Source organism: Anolis carolinensis, chromosome 2 (genome assembly GCF_035594765.1).
Source record: "Anolis carolinensis isolate JA03-04 chromosome 2, rAnoCar3.1.pri, whole genome shotgun sequence".
In the NCBI taxonomy this organism is placed as follows: Eukaryota; Metazoa; Chordata; class Lepidosauria; order Squamata; family Dactyloidae; genus Anolis; species Anolis carolinensis.
The window spans coordinates 273,411,076-273,433,368 of NC_085842.1; the positions used below are offsets into that span (position 1 = coordinate 273,411,076).

The following is a 22,293-nucleotide window of genomic DNA, read 5'->3' on the forward strand; positions in this document are numbered from 1 at the left end:
ACCAAAGTATCATGATATATTGAAAACATTGACTACAAAAATGGCTTGGATAATCCAGAGGCTTGGATAAGCGAGGCTTGGATAAGTGAGATTCTACTGTATATGGATTTTCATGTAATCTTAATAGTAAAATAAAGCCTTATTTTACTCCCAACTGGGAAATACCTCTTTAAGACTTCTTACCTCTCCCTGGAATTTTGCACTTTGTGAATGACAGTGATGTTCACACAGTAAAGGATTTCGAAATTTAAACAGTCAAAATCAAAAGAATGGTAAATAAAAGGAGTCCTTGCAGTTTTTGTTTTAAGGGTAAAATATATTTCTTTCTATATGACAGCTTGTCTTTTTGATACATACTGTGACATTCCAAGTCTAACTGGAATGTCTATTTTTGACACCTGATGAAATTAGTTGATAGTATCAGAAAGTTAATTAGGCTGAACATTGCTTCATTTCACTAGAAAAAGGTTAGTTCTCCCCTTGGGTTGTCAGTATGGAAAATAGATTTCTTTTTGTCTCTTTAGAAACCAAAATTACTTTTTTACTCAAGGGTAAAAGAGCTGCTTTCAATGTTTTTATTCTAATGCTTTTTAGAAGTATACTTTTATATGAGAACCCAGTACTAACGTCTCTTCCAGAGAGCAAAATATTTTAATGTTGTAAATCTTTTATTTGTTAACCAGCCACCCTATATCGGTTTAATATAAGTACCAACACAGGAAGAACCAATATGTCAAACCATGAAGAATTTTTGTAGGTTTATTTTTCTTATACAAAGCCTGCCAGTAAAAAAAGATAATGTAGAATGCTTTTTGTTTTCAAAAATGCACACCTTCACAGACTGAAATTCTTTGAGGGAGTAGGAGGAGAGGAAAATGGAACTACACATACTTGAAGGGAATTTCTAATATAGTATCGCCATTGCAAGTGGCATATACCCTATATACTTATGAAATCTAGAAATGTTAATTAAAACCCACCCCCCAAAAAACTGGGTTGACTTATCCAGTAGATGTACAAATCTTTCTGAAACTTGGGGAAAATGATGCCCTGGTTATGTTGTGTAATTGTAGAGAAATTCAAGAAGTTCGCTCTTGTGGTTTTTTTTTAAACGTTGTTTGCAAAAATCCCATAAAATCAATGGATGAGTGAAACGTTCTGAAACTTGGGGAGGGGGTGTAACAGTGGTAAATGTGTTCTACAATGGTAGCAAGTTTCAACCCAATAGCTCCAAAAATTAGGAGCAAAAGGAGCTGATAGTATCAGCTTCCCGACTTGTGCAATTGCTTAACGAAAAAGTAACAAAAATGTCATTACTTCATTATAGTTATGATACAAATCCCTTAAAATATTTTCAAAATACATTTTAAAAACTATTCATCCCCCTCCCAATTTAGTAATGTGTATTAAAAGAAATTTCAACGATCACACAGACCTAGTGTCTACTCATATCCAGACACTTCAAACTACAGTGAAAACTGCTTTGACCAGAAACAGCTTTTTAAAGCATATTATTCTATCCACCCCAGTTCAGCTTTCACTAGCTTTGTGTTTCCCTAGCACAATTCAGAGGGCTGCTGGCCACATTTACTGATACAGATAACTTGGCACCTTACCATTTAAAAGACTATTTTCTCCCAAAGAGTCCTATTCATCCACTGACAGCAGCAGGTGTGGTTCTGCTTTATGTTTTCTCTTTATGCAAGACTGGAGATAAGTGTTCACTTTTCTTTCTTAATGTATGACATCCCTCTGTTTGGAAAGCTGATGGGACATGGGACATGGATGGAATGGAAGACCTTCAAGTAAGCCTAGCATGGCTGTGATATTTGCTTATTAAGAGTCATGGAGAGCAGGATGAATAAATACATAGATTCCTCTGAGGATGCCTGCCATAGATGTGGGTGAAACGTCAGGAGAGAATACTTCTGGAACATGGCCACACAGCCCGAAAGACATACAACAACCCTGTGATCCCGTCCATGAAAGCCTTCGACAACACAATACATAGATTGTCTTTTCTTTATGTTCTTCACTACTGTGATATATGCCATATTAATTTTTAGTAATTATTTCCATTTTTTCCTCCATGTAGCATGTGTATAATGTAAGTAAATCTTTGTCCATTGTTTTCTATTTGGTGCTGTTCTTTCTAATTTTTAGTGAAATACACGTAAGTGTCTACCTTTCAGAAAAAGGCCTACTAGTACCCAGTTTGTAGACCTTATTATGTCAAACAGATGGAAGGTTAGATTACAATTTTAATGAATAAATCACAAATAAAATGACCTAAAAACAAAATCTGGACAACAGATGAGTGAGTCTGACAGCATGCAACTGAAGACTAGATTAGACATTGATTTACTATCACAATGTACTTGGATGCTTAATTTTAAAGGGTTATCTAAAATCTGGCATGTACACTGTAGCATGTGATTCTGTACTGTTCTAATGACAGAGTACCAAAAACTCAATGAAAAATATCCGTAGTTCTGATCGATATGTTTCTTGATGAATGAGTCTTCCTTGAATAATAGGCTGTCTTTGTCTTAAAACTTTGTCCTACTAAGAAAAACCCTTACAAATACAAGATCCTGTTCACGTTAAATGGTAAACATGAACAAATAAGTATGCAAAGCACACATTTATTGTGACAATACCGATCAGGCACAATCACTCAGTACTCATTTTAAATCTCCAAGACAGCCATTATATCACATCTAGTTAAGTAAAGATGGTTATTTTGGACATCTAAAGAGTGGCTATATGAAATTTTCCTTGGGAATTTATTGTTTTAAGCAGATTTTGGATTTCAAATTAACAGAAAAGAGCAGACCACAACATGCAAAGCAAGGAGACAAAGCACAGCTCCTATTTCAAGACATTATCAGAATAAGGGTTCATTACTGGAATTACATTAACTCAGAACCCATACATGTGTCTAGTTGTTTTTGATTGAACAAACCACAATGGATAAGTAGACCACAGAAGTATTCATCCCATAGTTTCTGGGTTATGGGGCATGAAGCACTAGTGCTTTATCCAAATATTTTCAGAAAGTTATGGAATCAAGTTATGGAAACATTAATCTCAGCACTTTGGCAATATTTGGAAAAAGCTTCACTACTTAACATTGGTGAGTTGCTTATTTCATTTAGAACAGATGTTTTCATTGTTAACTGGGTCAAAGCTAACTGGCTACAGAAAGCATACAATTTCCTTGTTTGCAACTGCTTCACTAGCTGACAGTCCATTTTCACCTACAATTTTAAATGCTGACTATACCTATAAAGCCCTATATGGCTTGGGCCCAACATATCTGATGGATATGAGGGGCTTTATCCTCTTATATGAGCCTGCTTTAGCTTAATGATCTTTCTGTAGATCGATGTGTTGTCGAAGGCTTTCATGGCCGGGATCACAGGGTTGTTGTATGTCTTTCGGGCTGTGTGGCCATATTCCAGAAGCATTCTCTCCTGACGTTTCACCCACATCTATGGCAGGCATCCTCACAGGTTGTGAGGTATGGATAAACTAATTAAGGGAAGGAAAGAATATATATATCTGTGTAGAGTCCGGGGTGTGGCAAGAGTCCTTTGTCACTGGGAGCCAGCATTAATGTTTCAGTTAATCACCCTAATTAGCATTGGAGATGTTTTTGTCTCTTGCCTGGGGGCATCCTTTGTCAGTCAAGCCCTCAGAGTTTTGGTTCCCATCTACTGTTTTGATTTTGGAGTTTTGTAATACTGGTAGCCAGATTTTGTTCATTTTCATGGTTTCTTCCTTTCTGTTGAAATTGTCCACATGCTTGTGGATTTCAATGGCTTCTCTGTGTAGTCTGACATGATAGTTGTTGGAATGGTCCAGCATTTTTGTGTTCTCAAATAATATTCTGTGTCCAGGCTGGTTCATCAAATGCTCTGCTATGGCTGATTTCTCTGGTTGAATTAGTCTGCAGTGCCTTTCATGTTCTTTGACTCTTGTTTGGGCGCTGCGTTTGGTGGTCCCTATGTAAACTTGTCCACAGCTGCATGGTATCCGGTAGACTCCTGCAGAGGAGAGAGGATCCCTCTTGTCCTTCGCTGACCGTAGCATTTGTTGGATTTTCTTTGTGGGTCTGTAGATAGTTTGTAGGTTGTGCTTATTCATCAGTTTGCCTATGCGGTCAGTGGTTCCCTTGATGTATGGTAAGAACACCTTTCCTCTGGGTGGATCTTTGTCTTGACTCTCATGGCTTGTTCTTGGCCTTGCAGCTCTTCTGATGTCTGTGGTGGAGTATCCATTGGCCTGTAGAGCCCAGTTTAGGTGGTTTAGTTCACCTTGAAGGAGGTGAGGTTCGCAGATTCTTTCTGTAGATCGTTTTCTCAGGCCACACAACTTCCCAGCCATACTGGATGGCAACATGGGAGAAGGCCTCACTTGGGAAAGGTCATTTTGTCAGCAAGTGAATGGCCCCCATACAAAGCAAAATTCACTTGTTTTGTTAAAATAATAATAGGGATTGGAGAAAGGAATGGAGTAATGGCAAATAAGAGTCTGTTACTAAGACCTGGACAAAATTTGTGGACCTTGCTGAAAGGATGAGGTAAAAATGCTGAAAGGATGAGGACCTAGCTAACTATCTCTAATAGGGGGTAAACCCCCTACATATCCTGGATTCCAACTATACTTGCATGGTTTCTTTTTGGGGTGTCAAAGGAGGAAATCGCCATTTTCCTCTCTGTGTATTGACTTCTTTCCAGAATCTAATGCATATTTCATACGTCTCTGCAAGCATCACCTAATCTGGACTAGCTGATGTATGAGGAGGAGGTCTTGCTAAGTCTCCACCTTTCATTCCAGTCCATCTCAGAAGATTACAATTATGTGTGCCAGTGTTTGCTTTGCATTTAGGCTTATATAATGCCCTCCCCTCTTTCAGCCATTTAACTTCTGATGGGATTCTTTTTATAGTTTGTTTAATGTGTCCACTAGCTATCAAAGTTTTAGCAGTGTGATTTGGTACCAAGTATTGATTTTTGGGGGGGAAGAGGGTGCATTTCACCATCGTTCTCTAGATGCCTTTCATTCTCGCTTAAATGCTCTTGAAGCACAAGCAATCAGAGTTAAGCTCATCTCGAGGGCTGCTGCTGGATCTGCCTCATTCTCACTCCATGGTTATCCCTCAGCTGGCATGTATGGGACTAGTACTCCCAAGCTGGCAGCTCAATACTACACATGTACAAAAATGAAACTGTGGCCTTTTTGTTTTCAGCCACTCTGACAGTTTTTCTATTGACTCCTTTGCATGCACTGGCCTCTCTTCATTAAACCCCTCTCTATTCTGCCTTGGTCAGACCACACCTGGAATACTGCGTCCAATTCTGGGCGCCACAGTTGAAGGGAGATGTTGACAAGCTGGAAAGCGTCCAGAGGAGGGCAACAAAAATGATCAAAGGTCTGGAGAACAAGCCCTATGAGGAGAGGCTTAAAGAACTGGGCATGTTTAGCCTGCAGAAGAGAAGGCTGAGAGGAGACATGATAGCCATGTACAAATATGTGAGGGGAAGTCATAGGGAGGAGGGAGCAAGCTTGTTTTCTGATGCCCTGCAGACTAGGTCGCGGAACAATGGCTTCAACTACAGGAAAGGAGATTCCACCTGAACATTAGGAAGAACTTCCTCACAGTGAGGGCTGTTTGGCAGTGGAACTCTCTCCCCCGGGTTGTGGTGGAGACTCCTTCTTTGGAGGCTTTTAAGCAGAGGCTGGATGACCATCTGTCGGGGGTGCTTTAAATGCGATTTCCTGCTTCTTGGCAGGGGGTTGGACTGGATGGCCCATGAGGTCTCTTCCAACTCTACTATTCTATGATTCTATGATTCTATAAGCCCATAAACTGAATCAATGCACAGAAAAAAGGAATATATTTTGTTAGACAAATTTACCAGTTGTGAACTAGTCAGATGCATGAAAAGTTTTGAAAACAAACACAGTGTTTAAACAGGAAGCATTTTCCAGTACTATTTATAGGTAAATAGAACATCTTTCCAATTTCATAACCCTTTGGGGTTAAGTTAGCGTTTCTGGTTACTTGTTTTATAGACTGCCCTTTTCAAATATTAATGGCCCAATCAAAATTTAAAAGGCATTTCAAAGTCGCTTCTGATTTATTAATAGCAATATCTTATTGATGTGAATAGAGAAGCAGACTTTTGCACCTTGCCTGCTATTGAGGTTATAATTTTATTGAGCTTGCCACTTTTCTTCAGTACAACCAGCAAAATCAATCAAAGTTTTGGTTGATTAACCAATACCAGTGCATTTCAAAATGTGCAAGGGCTCTGGATTTGTTTTTGTGACAGGAAGAGAAAATAGTACAGACAGCCTTCCTTCTTATTAAGAAGACAGAGTTTTAGTTTATTAAAATGCAATTTTTCATTAGTCTTCTTTCTTCTCAAAAAATTGATGTAGATAATCAACAAAAAATTCAGCTAGTCATTTCTTTTCCCATCTTGACAAATATTTGTATTGTTCCTGTATGTACTCAGTACTTACAGGAAAAGCCACCCACAGCTTCTTTCTCACCACGGGGAAGAGTTGTAAGTCCACAGATTCGTAGACATCTTTCCCCCCACGTCAATGCTCTTGAGAGAAATGCTTATTGACTTTAATGCTTCACTCATTCCCCCGCAATTCCACACACATCCATCTTTACATATGCCTGTTGCCAACTGAATCATACTAAAAAACAACTTAAATAAAAATCACGACCCAAGAAACCTTCACCTTACCAGTAATCGTCATCTGACGCTGGGTTGTTACATCCAAACAGTAGCATATGGTGGACAGTGTCCATGCTAGCCTGAGGTCTGAAGTCAACTGAAAGACAAAAGTGATAAACATGAATATGAGTCTGTTTTTCTACTATAGTAAGCAAGCCATTAAGTTGCACGAGGATACTTCCCTACTATCTTTTATTCATATGATAGTGAATGGCTAAACAGTGTGGGCTGCTGAGCTGACTACGATGATACAGGAGGAATATAAATGAATCATTGCAGAAAAGATAATACATTGCAGCAATATTTTTTTTGGAAAAGAGATAGAATAAAGGAAGATACTATGCCATTTCAATAAATACCAGAAACATAATAACTCTATAGCCCGTGAATGATATTTCATTTCGTGTTCTTCCAGATGTAAGTCAGATTGTCACTAAATTCTCCTTTTCTGAGGAGACTTGAAGGTGGCAGTCAAGAGTTTCTTTAACAACCATTTTGACTCCTTAGTGACAAAAATCATTCTAAGCAGCAGACAAGGTTTTTGCGAGTATCATTTTAATTCCTCCAATTCAGTGGAATTATAAACACAGGAGGAGTTTTAGTATACTGTGGAGAGAGAAGTGAAGAGATTCTGCCTCCATGCACTTTTTAAAAAGGTTTGGCAATTCAAAGGAATATTTGAGTAGGGTGGAGATGGAATACATTAATTTTATGATGACAGTTGGAGTTTTACAATCTGCTCAAGAAGCTACAAAATCATTTTGCAGTTGTTCTCACTAACTGTGATGTTACTGACAGCATGTTAAGGCCGCAAGTCCTCAAAGCTTAGTAAGGAGATGTTAAGTATTAAAATAAATGTCACTACCAAGAAAGACTCACGTTGTATGCAAAAGCAATAGTAAAGTACCCCAGTCATGATTTCCCTAAACTTTAAACTACACCAGGAGCAAGAACCACGTGGTTCTCAAAATATTGCTGTGCAATCCCAGTATTGCTCACCATTACTGGTGATGGCTATGGCTGGTGCAGTTGATGTCTTAACAACATTTCAGAAACCAATGATCCAAACTAAAAAATTTCAAGCTACAAATAATTCCCTTTCTCCTTCTAAAACAGCAGCAGTGATTTATTTTACCATTGGACAAATAAGGGGTAAGTTTAAAGAACATTTATAACCAATGAATATACCTTTTTCAGGAAGGAGGAATACTACGACCACGAAATAAATACAGTACAACCCCTGTATCAATGGGGAAAATGTTACTGAACTTAGAATGAAAACAGAAACCATGGATAATAATGAAACCTACTGAAATGAATGACTTCTGTTATGTTACCACAAAGTCATGCTAGAAGACCTAGAAAGGTCTTAGAGACATATACTCTAAGATTCTAAGTAATCAAACATAACTCTGTTGTAACATCTGGCAGTAGTAGGATCGCACTACTTAGAAAATTCCTAGAAAGGACATATTTTGTCAGATGTTAGTAGGTGAAACCACAAGTACTGGTACCATGAATTTGGGTCTTGTACTGTACTAGATCCTTTAACTTCTAGGCAATTGAAGGCATTTTCCAAAAATGATTGGTTTTTTCCCCACAAAAAACAAACAAAACAATAGCTACAGGAAAATACACACTCGGGTATAATACCTACTTCTTCAAGAAGACAAGCATCAATTCAATGTCTTTCCAGAAAACAGATTACACTTTCATTGTTTTAGACAGGAAAAACATACCCATAAGTCACATAATCAGACCCTTTCAAGACTTTAATTTTGCATTAAAAACTGTTTACTAAAGTCTTACAACATTATGTAAATAAACCCTACAAATTCTGTAATGTTTTACTTTTGTGTATGGAAATATAGGAAATTATAGGAAAATGTTGCTTCAAAACTCTACAGGATTGAAACAAAATTGTTCCAGCGATTTTTTTTAAGAGAAAGTGAAATGAACCAGAGATATCAATGGCCCACTTCACATATAACAACTAGATCTCATCTGTAGCATCTTGGCTTATCAGAATCAAACTAGGGGGTTCTGTGGTTTTACCTACAAATAGATTATTACTTGGTTTTAAGGATTTTAACTTTATTTTTAATACTGTTCATGTTTAATTTCATTTAAATGTATGTATATTTTTTAGGTTTTAATAGTATTGTATTGGTTTTATTGTGAGGTGCTTAGAGTCTCTTGTTAGAGAGAAAAAGTGGGATGATGATGATGATAATAATAATCCATGAATAATGGCCAATCCTATCCATTGAGTCCTCCTGCCAGCAAAGATAGCTAACATACTCTCTGCCTGTTGCTTCTGATATCATCTGAAGCTGGTTTCCTAGCTAATCAGAATCATAAGCTGTGGGGGCAGAAAAAAAGGAAAAGAGAAAATAAGGCAGTTTATGGCCAAGAATTACTTGTTGAAGGATCTGTGGTTTCTTTAATCAGTTGCACTTACAGAAGGTGCGAAAGAAGAGTAGTTAGTGCACTAGCATGATCCCAAGAAACATGGAGTTCTCTGGAATTCTGGGTCATGCTGTCCAATCTTCCTCAACAGATATTTTTGTAAAGAAAGATTATTTTATTTTATTTTATTTACATTCTGCATTTTGTCTTGTATGAAACTAAAAAAAGAAGTTCAAGTGTGTAAGAGTTACAAAATAAGTAACTACCTTAGCTCTCAAAACAAGCAGACTCCAAATTGGCTGAACAACATTTGAATAAACAAGCAGTTTTGAGAAATAGACAACTTCCAACTAACCAATTACTGCTAATGTATTACAATTGTAAATTGACTGATTAAAGGCCTTGTTTTATTTTATTTGTAAACCTCCTTTCTGCCATGAATTGGAACTATGTGGTTCAAGGAGAGATATTTTCTTCATGTTTAGGTGATTCTTTCAAGAAACAAAGAACAGAACCATTACTAAAACTGGAAAAAAAAATCTGGCTTCATATAGACGTTATTTCCATTCTTAAAAGAATATCATTTTCTCAAAGGTATGTTGAAAGCTGGTGTCTGTTTGTTTATAGGACATAGACTACTTCCCCCTTCCACCCGCTATGATTATTGCTAGGAAGTTGTATCAAATGTGTTATTCTTTGTGTCAATAATTCCATAAAGCAAAAAGCTCATCTAGTTTAACCATTAATACTATGTATCTCCCCTTCCCATTCCACATTGTTTTGTTGGAGTTTTATAGTTAATTCTGGCACTGCATATTTTCTGATAGTTCAAAACGAACTATAAATCATTAGACACCAATACATAAATAGTACATAAATGTTCACCAACACAGATGGCTTTGCTCAACAAAAGCAATAATCCCACCAGCACTAAAGATTTCTATAGAGACAATTTTACACTCATCGAGTACAGAAAAGGAATAAAGATGCAATACAACATCAAATTATTTCTATCTCTATTTCAGATTGTAATTGGGCCATCTTGTTTGTATGAAACTGTTTGACAAATAGGGTCTTACTGTCAGTCAGAAAGAGGGAAAAACACATTTATTTACTGGTTGGCCATATGCGTGAAAATAAGGAAAAGAGAATGACAGATAAATTTCCTGGCTGAGTGGCTTGCTGTCAGACACAATTCTTCTAAGTGTCAATAGTACACCCTTTAGCTATCACCAAAGTTCAATGGGAAAGAGCAGATAGTATTAGACTGCGCAAAATACAACAAACACTTTTCTAGCTTTACTGTTTGCTCTTCAAAAAGCAAACATTTTGAAAAGGCAAATGGGAAAATATTAATTCTAGAAACTCAATTGAAACATGTCATATCTCATACTTCTTTCTACAAATGGCATATCTAATTAATCCTATGAAAAACCAAGGAAAAGGAGAGAATTTTTTTTTTTAAAAAAAACCCTATGGGACAGTATTATAACAATATTCAAATTTATCTTCCAGAATCACTTGGACAATTCCATATTAGACATTTTTGGTAGCGATTAACTGCTACTTAGCATTTCTTTTGTAAATCTTGGTAAAATGAGCAATTGTGATCGTGAAAGGGGACATTACATTTTGGTACATAAAAATAAGTCTCATTGCAATGTCTCTGTATTTTATCCAAAATGGATCCAAGTAAAATTTTAGTCTGATTAGTGCTAAGAATGGCTAATATAAAACAAGCACTGTTTCACAGTTTGGTAGTCACCAAATAGCAGCTGAATTAAAAAGTCTTCCAAAGAATCTCCATCCACATCCTAAAGAATATGAAAGGAAAAAGGGCTTACAATAAAATGAAACTGTCTCATTTTAACTAGGCCAGTGGGATAACCCAATCAAGCTGTGAACAGCTGTAAGATCTCAAGATCCTGAGACCTGCTACATGAAACCCATTAAAATATAAATCTAGAAACATTCTCGATGCAAAACACATTTTTACCATTTACCTATTCCATTTACCTTGCTACAAAATATAAAGCAACATTGCCTCTTCATGTATGATTGTCAATATAGCAATTATCACAGATCTTACAGTTTGACAAACATTTTACTAGCATGTAATATTGTGAATGCTCTAATTTTTTTACCTTTCAACCCTACCTTCTCTTTTAGGACAGAGCTTTTCTCTTCTTTTATTCTAACAAGATTTCTGATGGTTAATTTCTCCTAAAAACATTATGTGAGGTTCATCACTAAGTAGGGAGCGATTGAACCTGGAAGAGGAGGGTGCAAGCTCGTTCTTTTCTTCCATCCAAGAAAGAGTGAAGACAGCTCCAGGAATGCCAATTCACCAGTTAAGCAGGCTGACCAGGGCCTCTGCACTATTTAACATTTTATTGAAGTGAAGTTTCTGTAGAAAGCTGTTTATACTACTCAATCTGGGAATGAGAATGGTAACAGAAATACAAAACACATGGGTATAGTGATGGGATGAGGGGTTCACTTTCAAGAATAATCACAAAGAGTAATTAAGGGCTAAAATGGTAGGCAAGATCTCTATCAGGCCAAAATGAACTGTAGATGAAATTGTTGGTGTGATATATTGATAAAGGCTCAGGATCAGAAAAGTGGCCTAATAAGGTAGGCATGTGAAGCTACTAGTGACTGAGATGTCAACTACTGTCATATTATGTGCAGTGTGTCAGGAAACCATTGTTTTTTATTGATGTTCAGTGGACTGTAGTTTGTGAATATAATTTAGCTGTTTCGCTTTACAACCTCCCTTTAAAGTTTTTTGTTCAAGTTCTGTAATTTGGAAGTATGAGACAATATCTAGGAAGGTTGAAGTGATCTGAAACTAGTTTTTGTCATATTCCTATTTCTAATGTTTAATTTATGTCAATTTATTCTCCTGCATAGAGACTGTCCTGTTTCTCCAGTCTAGTGTTGAGGTGCTTTGTTGCCAAAGGATGCTATAGCTCACATGAGAGGATGAGCATGTGAATGTTTCTCCAATATTGTAGATAATGATATCCAGCTCTATGATGTTTTTGCCTGAATAGATCCACAGACAGAGTTGGCATATGGGTTTGCAGCAATGTGTTCCCATCTATATGTCTTCTTGTAGGAGAGTTAGCTGAAGACTGATTAGTTGTCTGCAGGTCAGTAAAGACCCTGCTGAGAAGACCCTTTGAGGAAGTAGTATCCAGATTGGTTGTAGCTTGTTGATGGCACATATGTGTAATCTCAGTTGAAAGTTTTGTGTGACAATTAATGGAACTCTACTGTTTCTTATTTTGGGTCTGTCCTGCAGGAGATTAGTTCTGGATGTAAGCCCATGTCTTAATTTTTTAAACTTCATTTGGTGGATACTGTAGTTTGAGAAATGCTTCTTGTAATTCTAAGAGTTTGGTATTGCTGCCATGCAAATCTGAGTAGATGGCATTGTATCAAGTGAATTTGGTAATGTGTTCAGGATGGAAACTAAAGAAATGTAAGTACAGTAGAGTCTCGCTTATCCAACATAAATGGGCCGGCAGAACGTTAGATGAGTGAAAAGGTTGGATAATAAGGAGGGATTAAGGAAAAGCCTATTAAACATCAAATTACGTTATGATTTTACAAATTAAGCATCAAAACATCATGTTTTGCAGCAAATCTACAGAAAAAGCCATTAAATACATGGTAACTTTATGTTATAATTACTGTATTTATGAATTTATCCCCCAAGACATCGCAATGTTTTGAAAACATTGACTACAAAAACATTGACTACTAAAAGGCGGACTGTGTTGAATAATACAGAATGTTGGATAAGCGAAGGTTGGATAAGCAAGACTCTACTGTATGTGGAGTGGTCAGTGCATTTGTGATACAGTGTATGCCTAGATGTCCACCATAAATCTACATAATGGATGTCTAAACACTGCACTTTCTTGCAAACCCATCAGTCAGTAGATAAACATACATGTATATGTGTGCTTGGCCTCATAGCCAATGCACATATGCAAGCTCTGACAGACACAACTGTTTACACAACTATTTTATGTTAGCATTGCTGCCTGAACAGAATTCTGCCCTAAGTTATTCTACATGATCCAGCCAGAAGCTATTTATTCTGGGTATAAATAGCAGTAATTCCTGTATTATGTGCCATCAGATAACTTCTGGTGTGCTACCAAATAAAAAGGATAAATTAAAAGCAGATCATTAACATGTCCTGCTTGTCCAGCACAGCCACCCACAGAGAAAGCTGTTACCCGCTGTGTGACTACAGGATGTACTGCTTTGGCCTTCCGTTCTTCCAATCAGTAGCATGCAGGCAGATGTGTCTGCTCCACTTTTATTTTGAGAATAATTGGCTATTGAACCACATTTTAAACACTGTATAACTTATCTTAAAAACACCAGAAACTTTACTCTCACACTCTGAAAAGAAACCACAGAGGATACGAAACTATGACCCCACCTACTATACTGCAATAGCAATTGGAAAAGTCCACAGTTGCCAAGAGCTAGTGAATTAAGTCATCTTGGGATGTTAACGTTAGGTTAAGAGGAGAAGAAGAGAGCTAAAGTTCCACACTGTTCTCAATCTGAATGAATTTTTTTAAAGGAAAAGTTGTTTGAGAAATGACAATCATTAAACTTTAGGGTCATGTAGCTTGTGTATTCTTTGACATCAGCTTGGGTTTTGCTGGCATATTTGATTTTCTTCTTTTTAATCCTTCAAGTGTTTTACTACTCACTGAACATATGTCTGAGGATGAGGCACAAAGACCACACACACATAGATCACACCACAGACACACACACAAATTAAAAAGTAGGTTTAAGAGCGAAATTATGCTACTATGCTTTGTTCTCATTCACTCACTTACACACACACACTCACACACCAAATGTATGAAAAGTTCATTAATCCCTTTTGAAAGACAAGTGACCATTTTTCTATGTGCTGTTTCATCATATATTTCCATCCTGCTATTTATATCCACAGTGATGGTAAATGTTTGGAAGCAGACTGGAATAAAAAATTAAGATTAGTGATTGAATCCACTAAACAGATGGTGCTTACTTCACTGGCCTACTTACTTAAATTAAACATTGATACGGTACCGTGGTAGGGCCTGTCATTTACCTGTCATCTCAGTCCTGCCTCAACATAAAGCAAGTATATTTTGCAGACAGGTAAGATCTTACTGTTCCCAGTGCTTATTGTAAGTGCAAAGAGATTTACAGCCCATACCAGCAAGTAAATAAACAGCTTGTGCAATGGAGTGGAATTAAGTATCCAGCTACAGACAGAAAGCCAATACTTTACAAACGGGAGCGCTTGGCCCCAGCTGCCAACGGCAGCTACATGAAGCTCCTTAAGTACTATTACTCACAACTCTCTCCAGATTCAGTTTGTTATTCCCATCTTAAGTGGTTCCCTCTAGTTTTTCTTCTGCATTAGGCATAACGACTGCATTACAGGATCTCTTATGGAAAAGATTAAACAACAGGGAAGCAACGGAAGCACTGATTGATTGATTCATACATGCTCTGAGCACGATTTTCTTACCCTTGGGCAGCACTTACCTACATAGGCTTCCTCTTCCACTGGCAAACGGAGAGACATGCAAAGATAGGTATCAGACTATCAAGGGGGAAAAGGGAGAAAAGAGAAGTCAAATGCATTTTAATTTCTCCATCACTCAAAACTGCAAATTCCAATCAACCTTTCACATGCATATGAATTTCTCCACTAACTTGCTTTCTAATAAACAAAACTGTATTATTATTATTATTATTATTATTATTATTATTATTATTATTATTATGTCATTTCTATCCCGCTTTTCTCCCATGGGTGGGACTCAAAGCAGTGTACAAAGTTTAAAAACACCAATACATATACATCGACACACAAAATACATAATCAACTAAAACATCATATATTAATTTTAAAAGAACCCAATTTAAACACATCATATAAAACAGTTAATACTTACAACAGGTACCATTAAAAGTTTCCCTAACCCCAGGCCACTGAGGTTATTTGTAAAAATAAAATTATACAGCTTCTAAGACATCAATTTTCAAGGTCATATTGCATGTGCCAGGGCCAACAGAGCATTCAGTGGTGAATATTACCAGCGACTATCTGGCACTGCCTTATTATCATTCGTCTGGGGAGGCCTGGCTGCACATAAAAGTTTTAATTTGTGATCGAAAGTAAGGAGGGGCCGATCGTACCTCTCTAGGAAGGGAGTTCCAGAGCTGCGGGGCCAACACGGAAAAGGCCCTCTCTCTCATTCCCACCAAATGTGCCTGCAACGATGATGGGATTGAGAGAAGGGCCTCTCATGATCTCAGGGATCAAGTTAGTTGGTAGGAGGAAATGCAGTCCCTCAAGTAGGCTGGGCCCAAACCGTTTAGGACTTGAAAACTAAAGCCAGCACCTTGAATTGCACCTGGAAATAAACAGTAAGCCAGTGTAGATGTTTCAGGAGTGAAGTAGTTCTTTCTCTATATTCCGCTCCTATAAGCAGCTGACCTTTGGACCAGTTGAAGTTTCCAAGCGCTCTTCTGGGGTAGCCCCACATAGAACACATTACAGTAATCTAATCTGAATGTGACTAAGGCATGTCCTCCCATGGCAAGATTAGGCTTTTCAAGGTATGGGAACAGCTGGCACACAAGCTTTAACTGTGCAAAGGCTCTCCCATCCACCACCGACACCTGAGCCTCCAGGGTGAGCGTTGAGTCCAGGAGCTCCCAGACTGTGAACCTGCACCTTCAGGGGGAGTGTGACCCCATCCAGTAAATGTTTGTCCACAAAATTAGATAGTTAGAAAACAGTATATCTGATATTATATTTGGGGGGAGGGAGTAACTTTGTATGCACTAGGATAAGCATTGTGGAATTCATGCACACTACAGACTTTGCAACACCAAAAAATGAAATGCTGAGGAATTGGGGGGGGGGGATTGAGACCCACTTAATTCACAGATATGATGGTGCCTTCTTTTTGGTTGCCCCTAGATTCTGAACTTCACTCCCAAAGAGGCTGCAAGGGCCCTTCACTACTACTCTTATTTTGACAAATAAATATTTTTAATTCAGGTAGATTTTCAGAACTGGGTTTGTAAGAAAGTATTTTAAACTATGTTGTTCGAGCAGTTTTTAATAATTTTAAGCCAGTGTTTTTACTGTTTAAATATTGTTAACAGCTTACTTCTATTTTAATGTTGGCTTTTTCTACATTTTTATTATAGTGTAATCATTTAAATGTGTTAGCTACCTTGAATCCAAATCTTGGGGGAAAGACAAATAAAGTTGATCATTTTATCATAATCATAATCATCATCAGTCTGTTGAACAGACTGGTGCCAGAGCACTGAACAGACTACACTCTGACACCATGAGATGCAGAGCCAACCTTGAGAAATGGGCTACAAAGTAGGGTCCATGACATGCAAGTGTGGAGAAGAGCAAACCACAGACCACCTACTTCAATGCAGTCTGAGCCATATGCACAATGGAGGACTTTCTTATAGCAGCACCAGAGGCATTCCAAGTGACCAGCTACTGGTCAAAGGACATTTAGTATAATGTCAACAAACTTGTACCCTCAGTTCACTTCTAACACAATAAATATATCATCATCCTCATCCTCATCCTCATCTGATGTCACAATGTGATTTTCCATGGATATGGTTATTTAAAAGGCATAGTAATTACTCTTTCCTCCCTCCATGGGAGCATTTCCTTGGATATTAATAGGCTTAAACCTATGCTGCTGGATTGTGTCCTAAACAGTTCAGGACTTGCTTATCTTTGTGATTGCCTCCTCCCCTATGAATCTATGCGGGCCCTAAGATCATCCGGGGAGGCCCTTCTTTCGCTCCCACCTCTGTCTCAAACGCGGTTGGCAGGGATGAGGGAGAGGGCCTTCTCAATGGTGGCTCCCTGGCTCTGGAACTCTCTCCCCAGGGAGATTAGACTAGAACCTTCAGTGCCCATCTTCTGCCGGGAATTGAAAACATGGATTTTCCGAAGCACCTTTGAATGAATAAGCCCACCAGACATCTAATCTGTTTACAAAATTGTATTGCACTTTATCATTGCTCCTCACTCTATATGTCTTAGTACTTTAATGTCCCCTCGTTTGTTCTCTTCCTGCCTTGATTTTACTTACGGACCCTCTCAGAGTCCTTGCACTAGTCACCCTCTGTTATATGTGCAATTTGATACTAAGATTTTAAGAAATTATTATGTAATGTGCATATTTTATTGCTGTATTGTGTGAAACTACTGTTTTAAATTATTGTTTTTATGTAAAGCTATGTTTTTCTGTTGGGCTTGTTCCTGTGTAAGCCGCCCCGAGTCCCTTCAGGGAGATGGTGGCGGGATAAAAGAATAAAGTTGTTGTTGTTGTTGTTGTTGTTATTATTAAATGCACTTTCATGTCTTTTATAACTTCTCTACAGATATGTCTTTGAAGCAGCTACAAGAAGATGGAAGGTAAAAATCCTGAAATCAATAATAGTTCAAGGCTGAGCACATGCTGCCAAGCTACATATCCTCTTCTATCCATAAATTTGCTCCTATACAATATTAAACATAATTAAGTAGTCCTCTCTGGCCAATGAGAATATAAAGACTGAAAATCCATAATAGTGTCAGCATACTCTTCAGTCCAGTTAACTTTAATGAAAGTTAATCAGAAGAATGTTCCTTTCAGAAGTAAGCAGTGGAAAGTCAGACATGTAGGACTGGGCACAATTTGTAATCTTCTTAAGTATAAATTGGAACATGACAGCCTTGTGCTGACATCAGTTACACAGTGGTCCCAGAAGATTTATGCTGAAATGAAATACAAATGCACATAAAATACATATCTCCTGTTTTAGGAGGTTTCTATGCTAATTTAATTATGTCAGTGGACAGTGTTTCAAAGAAATCAGAGCCCTTCTCAGAGTCATTAGAGCTTAACACCACATTCTAAAAATTAGCTTTTAAGTCTTCATGACTTTTAGCAGTAGTTTTAAAAGGTGAAACAACAGCAGTGGCTTGGCAGAAGATCATATCCCATACAGCACATTTAAACAACATACAATGTAAAACTGCAAGTACAATTTACTTGTGCACACAAGTACAGAAGTGAAGAACCTTATGAGGTATGATCAGTCCCCTCCTTACTGGCCTTTCGTTTGCAAATTAAAACCTTTCTGTGGAGCCAGGCCTTCCCAGACGAATGAAAATAGGCATTGCCAATCTGATAAATAATTTAATACCTGACAAATAACTTTAGTGGCCGGAGGTTATGGATATCTGTAAATGGTGCTTGCTGCAAGTTTTTAAAATTGTTTTATTTGATATGTTAATTGGGTTTTTATATTAGGATGATGGTTTAATCTGATTTTGTACTGCGGTCGGATGTATTTGTATGAATTTTATATGTTGTAGGCCACTTTGAATCCCACCCACAGGAGAAAATTGGGATAGAAATAAATAATAATAATAATTATCCAAAGACTCACTTAATCTCTAGGCTCCAATTCCATGTTCTTACATTTTAAGAGCTAGTTAGCTTCTCTCTACACATCAGAACACTACTTAGCTGCCTTGTATCAGGCTATCAACCACCTGCCCCTTCTACTTATTACGGTAAAAATAAATAAATAAATGGGCTGCCAGAATGTTGGATAAGCAAAAATGTTGGATAATATGGAGAGATTAAGAAAAAGCCTATTAAACCAGAGCAAAGGCAGGAGAGAGGGAGCGGGGCCTATTGACATCACTCCCAGGCTCTTCTCACACGCAACTCACTCCTTCCTTGCCTCCTGCCTTCAGTGCCTGCTTGCTTGCTTTTTCTTTCTTTCTTTCTTTCCCTCCTTCCCTCCCTCCCTCATAAAGCAAGCATTTCCACTACTGGAGAAAAGGGGGGGGGGGGGGGAAACCAGACCAGGACTGCAGGGAAGGGGGTGAGGCGAGAATGGGCGCCGAGGTCAAGAATGCCAGAGAGCAAGGCAGGCAGGGCAGCAGGCAGCCTATGCTGTGCAGAGGCCGCTTCCCCAAAACCTCACCTGGGCTGAATGAGAGGCCACAGGGAGGAGATAGACAGCAAGGAGGGAAGCAGAGTCTGGAGCAGAGCCAGAAAAGGAAGAGAGGAAAGGGACGAAGGGGAGCCTCGTTGCAATTCTCTGATGTAGAGGAAGAGCCTTGTTTTTATTCTTCCAAGCCAGAAGCAGCCACGGCGCATCAGATAATACAGAATGTTGGATAAGCGAAGGTTGGATAAGGGAGACTCTACTGTATTATTAATAATAATATCACATTTTTATCCTTGTTTATCTTGCTAATAATAATTCAAAGCGGCTAACACAAAAACAATGCAATACATAATTTAAAATTAAAAAAAACATACAAACATTAAAATATGAATAAACATTGAATCGATTAAAAAAAACAGTTTAAAGTATTAAAATCCTATTCACATACCTAAAACATTTCACAGCAACCCTTAGCTCAGTCCTAAAAACACAGACCGGAAGATACATGCTGCAGTAGCAAACTAGATTTTTTTCAAAAACTTGATTTAAAAAAAAATAAAATGTCTTTGCTTCTATATAATATAAAAGCCTTCTCTGAATGCTGTGAAAGCTGTATTTTAACAGAAGTGCCAAAGGGTGTACATTTGCAAACTTATTCCTCCTATCCTCTACTCTGGTACAACTGGGAAAAGTTAAAAGCCATTACTTTCATTAACACACATAATTATTGTGTCTATATATAAATCATTATGTTTGAGTATGCACAAATTGGGCCGCCTTGACTACTGTTATTTAAACAAGCTTACTTTCCACCATCAATATTACCCATTTCTGGGTTCCAAATAAAATAACTCAAATTGGACCAAAACTGTCTGAACACTCACATGACAGCGGAAAATAGTAATGCAAGGTGAAAGAAAATTCTCAAATGAACTTTTGATATTTTTCTCATGTATTCAACCTTTAAAATGTTCCTGAATGTTATAAAGTTATACTGAGCATTCCAGAACTTTATTTGAACACTTCCGCACTAAAACACACCTTTTTCTCACCACCATAGTTGTAATTCTCTATCTTCCCCAGCTATTGATGCTAGTTGTCTTCTTCAATCCCATCTACACTACTATATAGTTCAGTTTGAAACTGCATTATATGGTCAGTGTAGACTCATATAATGCAATTCAATGCAGGTAAACTGCATTACATGAGTCTACACTGACCATAGAATGCAGTTTCAAACTGCATTACATGGTAATGTAGCTGGGCTTTCATTCTCCACATGCCATCATTTTCTTTACTCCTTTCTCTTCTCTTTCCCTTATTTGGAATACAGCGCACAGTTAAAAAAAAGGAAGATTGCTATCATGGCTAGATATGGGCTCTCTATAGAGCTGGCTACTTGCACTTTTCAGATTCCAATGAGCCTGGGCAGGGCTGTCTCGAGAAAAAGCCTATATGCAGAATTACCATGAATTGCACCAGTACTGTGAATTTTTCTCTTATTGTTGGAAATCACAAAAGTATCCAATTGTTAAAATGAAAATAGGAGATTTTCATTTTAACAATTGGATACTTTTGTGATTTCCACCCAGTTAAATTAAAGAAACACAACTACAAATAGTAAAATGGTTTAAAATGCTTTCTGCAAGTGTTAAAAAGGACATTCTCATTTTTAAAAATTCAGTTTGAATGCTGAACTGTTTATACTTGAGAATTTTAAATCACTATGGGGGAAGAGCACAAGTCCAAAGTGCATCCATCTGGTGGTAGTCTCCCATTTATTATTAAATGTTCCCCAAGGGTACATCTACACTGTAGAATTAATATACTTGGACACCACTTTAACTTCAATGGCTTAATTTTACAGAATAAAGGTCTTTAGCCTTCCCTGTCCAGGAGTACTGGTACTTCACCAAACCACAACTACAGAAGAGTCTCACTTATCCAACCTAAACGGGCCTGCAGAACATTGGATAAGCGAAAATGTTGGATAATAAGGAGGGATTAAGGAAAAGCCTATTAAACATCAAATTATGTGATGATTTTACAAATTAAGCACCAAAACATTATGTTTTACAACAAATCTACAGAAAAAGCAGTTCAATACATGGTAACGTTATATAGTAATTACTGTATTTATGAATTTAGCACCAAAACATCGCAATGTATTGAAAACATTGACTACAAAAACATTGACTACTAAAAGGCAAACTGCGTTGGATAATACAGAACGTTGGATAAGCAAAGGTTAGATAAGAGAAATTCTACTGTACCAGGTTTCCATACTACTGAACTATGGCAGTTAAAGTGATGCCAAACTGTATTAATTCTACAGCAAAGATGCACCCCAAAATCATTGTCTAAACCCAAGAGTACCTACAATTACTTGAGAATTTAGAATTTTTTAGATAACCAATATTAAAATGAAACGTATTGTGTGGTATTTTCTTTTCCTGAATATGTAACAAATGCTAACTAGTTTAATTAAAATTGTTTAAAGAATCACTACCAGAAAGAATATTCAAGTAATATGATCAATATATTATCTACTTCTTGTAGGCTAGAAGAACGAAATAAGACATTTTCTCCAAGGCAATATGATCAGTCAAGAATTCCAGTTGGCAGTTACTAGATCTTAGTTTCATGACAGTAATTATTTGCAACTATGGGTGCCTTTCAAAAATAATATTGTTTTCTACAGTTCAGCAAAGAAGGAAGTCACGCTTGGTTAAATGTGGCTTATTGCTCTGAAAACAGATTTTTTCCATCTTGGCTTTAAAGAAACATTTCCAAGGCTGATAAGTGGCATGAAAGATATGCCTTTTTTGACATCATTGAGAAGTCATTGACATGAAAGTGTATAACAAAAAGAAAACAGGAAATTTAATAAAGATGAAAATGAAGAATTAATGAAAAGTAGGACACTGGTGATGATCAAACACTGAATTTTGTCTGTCTGTCTGTCTGTATGTTCCTTTTTGTATTTTAATCCCCGATATCCTTGGTTATCAAGTAGGCTGGCAGCTTTTGAACATACAAATGTTATTATGCTCAAAATGTAGATCACTGTCTAAAAATTAAA

General features: G+C 37.3%; 1 protein-coding gene across 9 annotated transcripts in view; it reads right to left on the reverse strand.

Moving 5' to 3' along the window:
* pam (peptidylglycine alpha-amidating monooxygenase) overlaps positions 1 to 22,293 on the reverse strand; it is a 213,217-nt gene that overhangs the window by 70,529 nt on the left and 120,395 nt on the right. For all 9 annotated transcript variants that reach the window (XM_016994838.2, XM_008113972.3, XM_008113969.3 and 6 more), the window contains exons 4-5: positions 14,751 to 14,808; positions 6,771 to 6,858 (exon numbers count right to left, since the gene is read on the reverse strand). In XM_016994838.2, the coding sequence (XP_016850327.1) occupies positions 6,771 to 6,858; positions 14,751 to 14,808 (146 nt within the window). The remainder of the gene's footprint in view (positions 1 to 6,770; positions 6,859 to 14,750; positions 14,809 to 22,293) is intronic.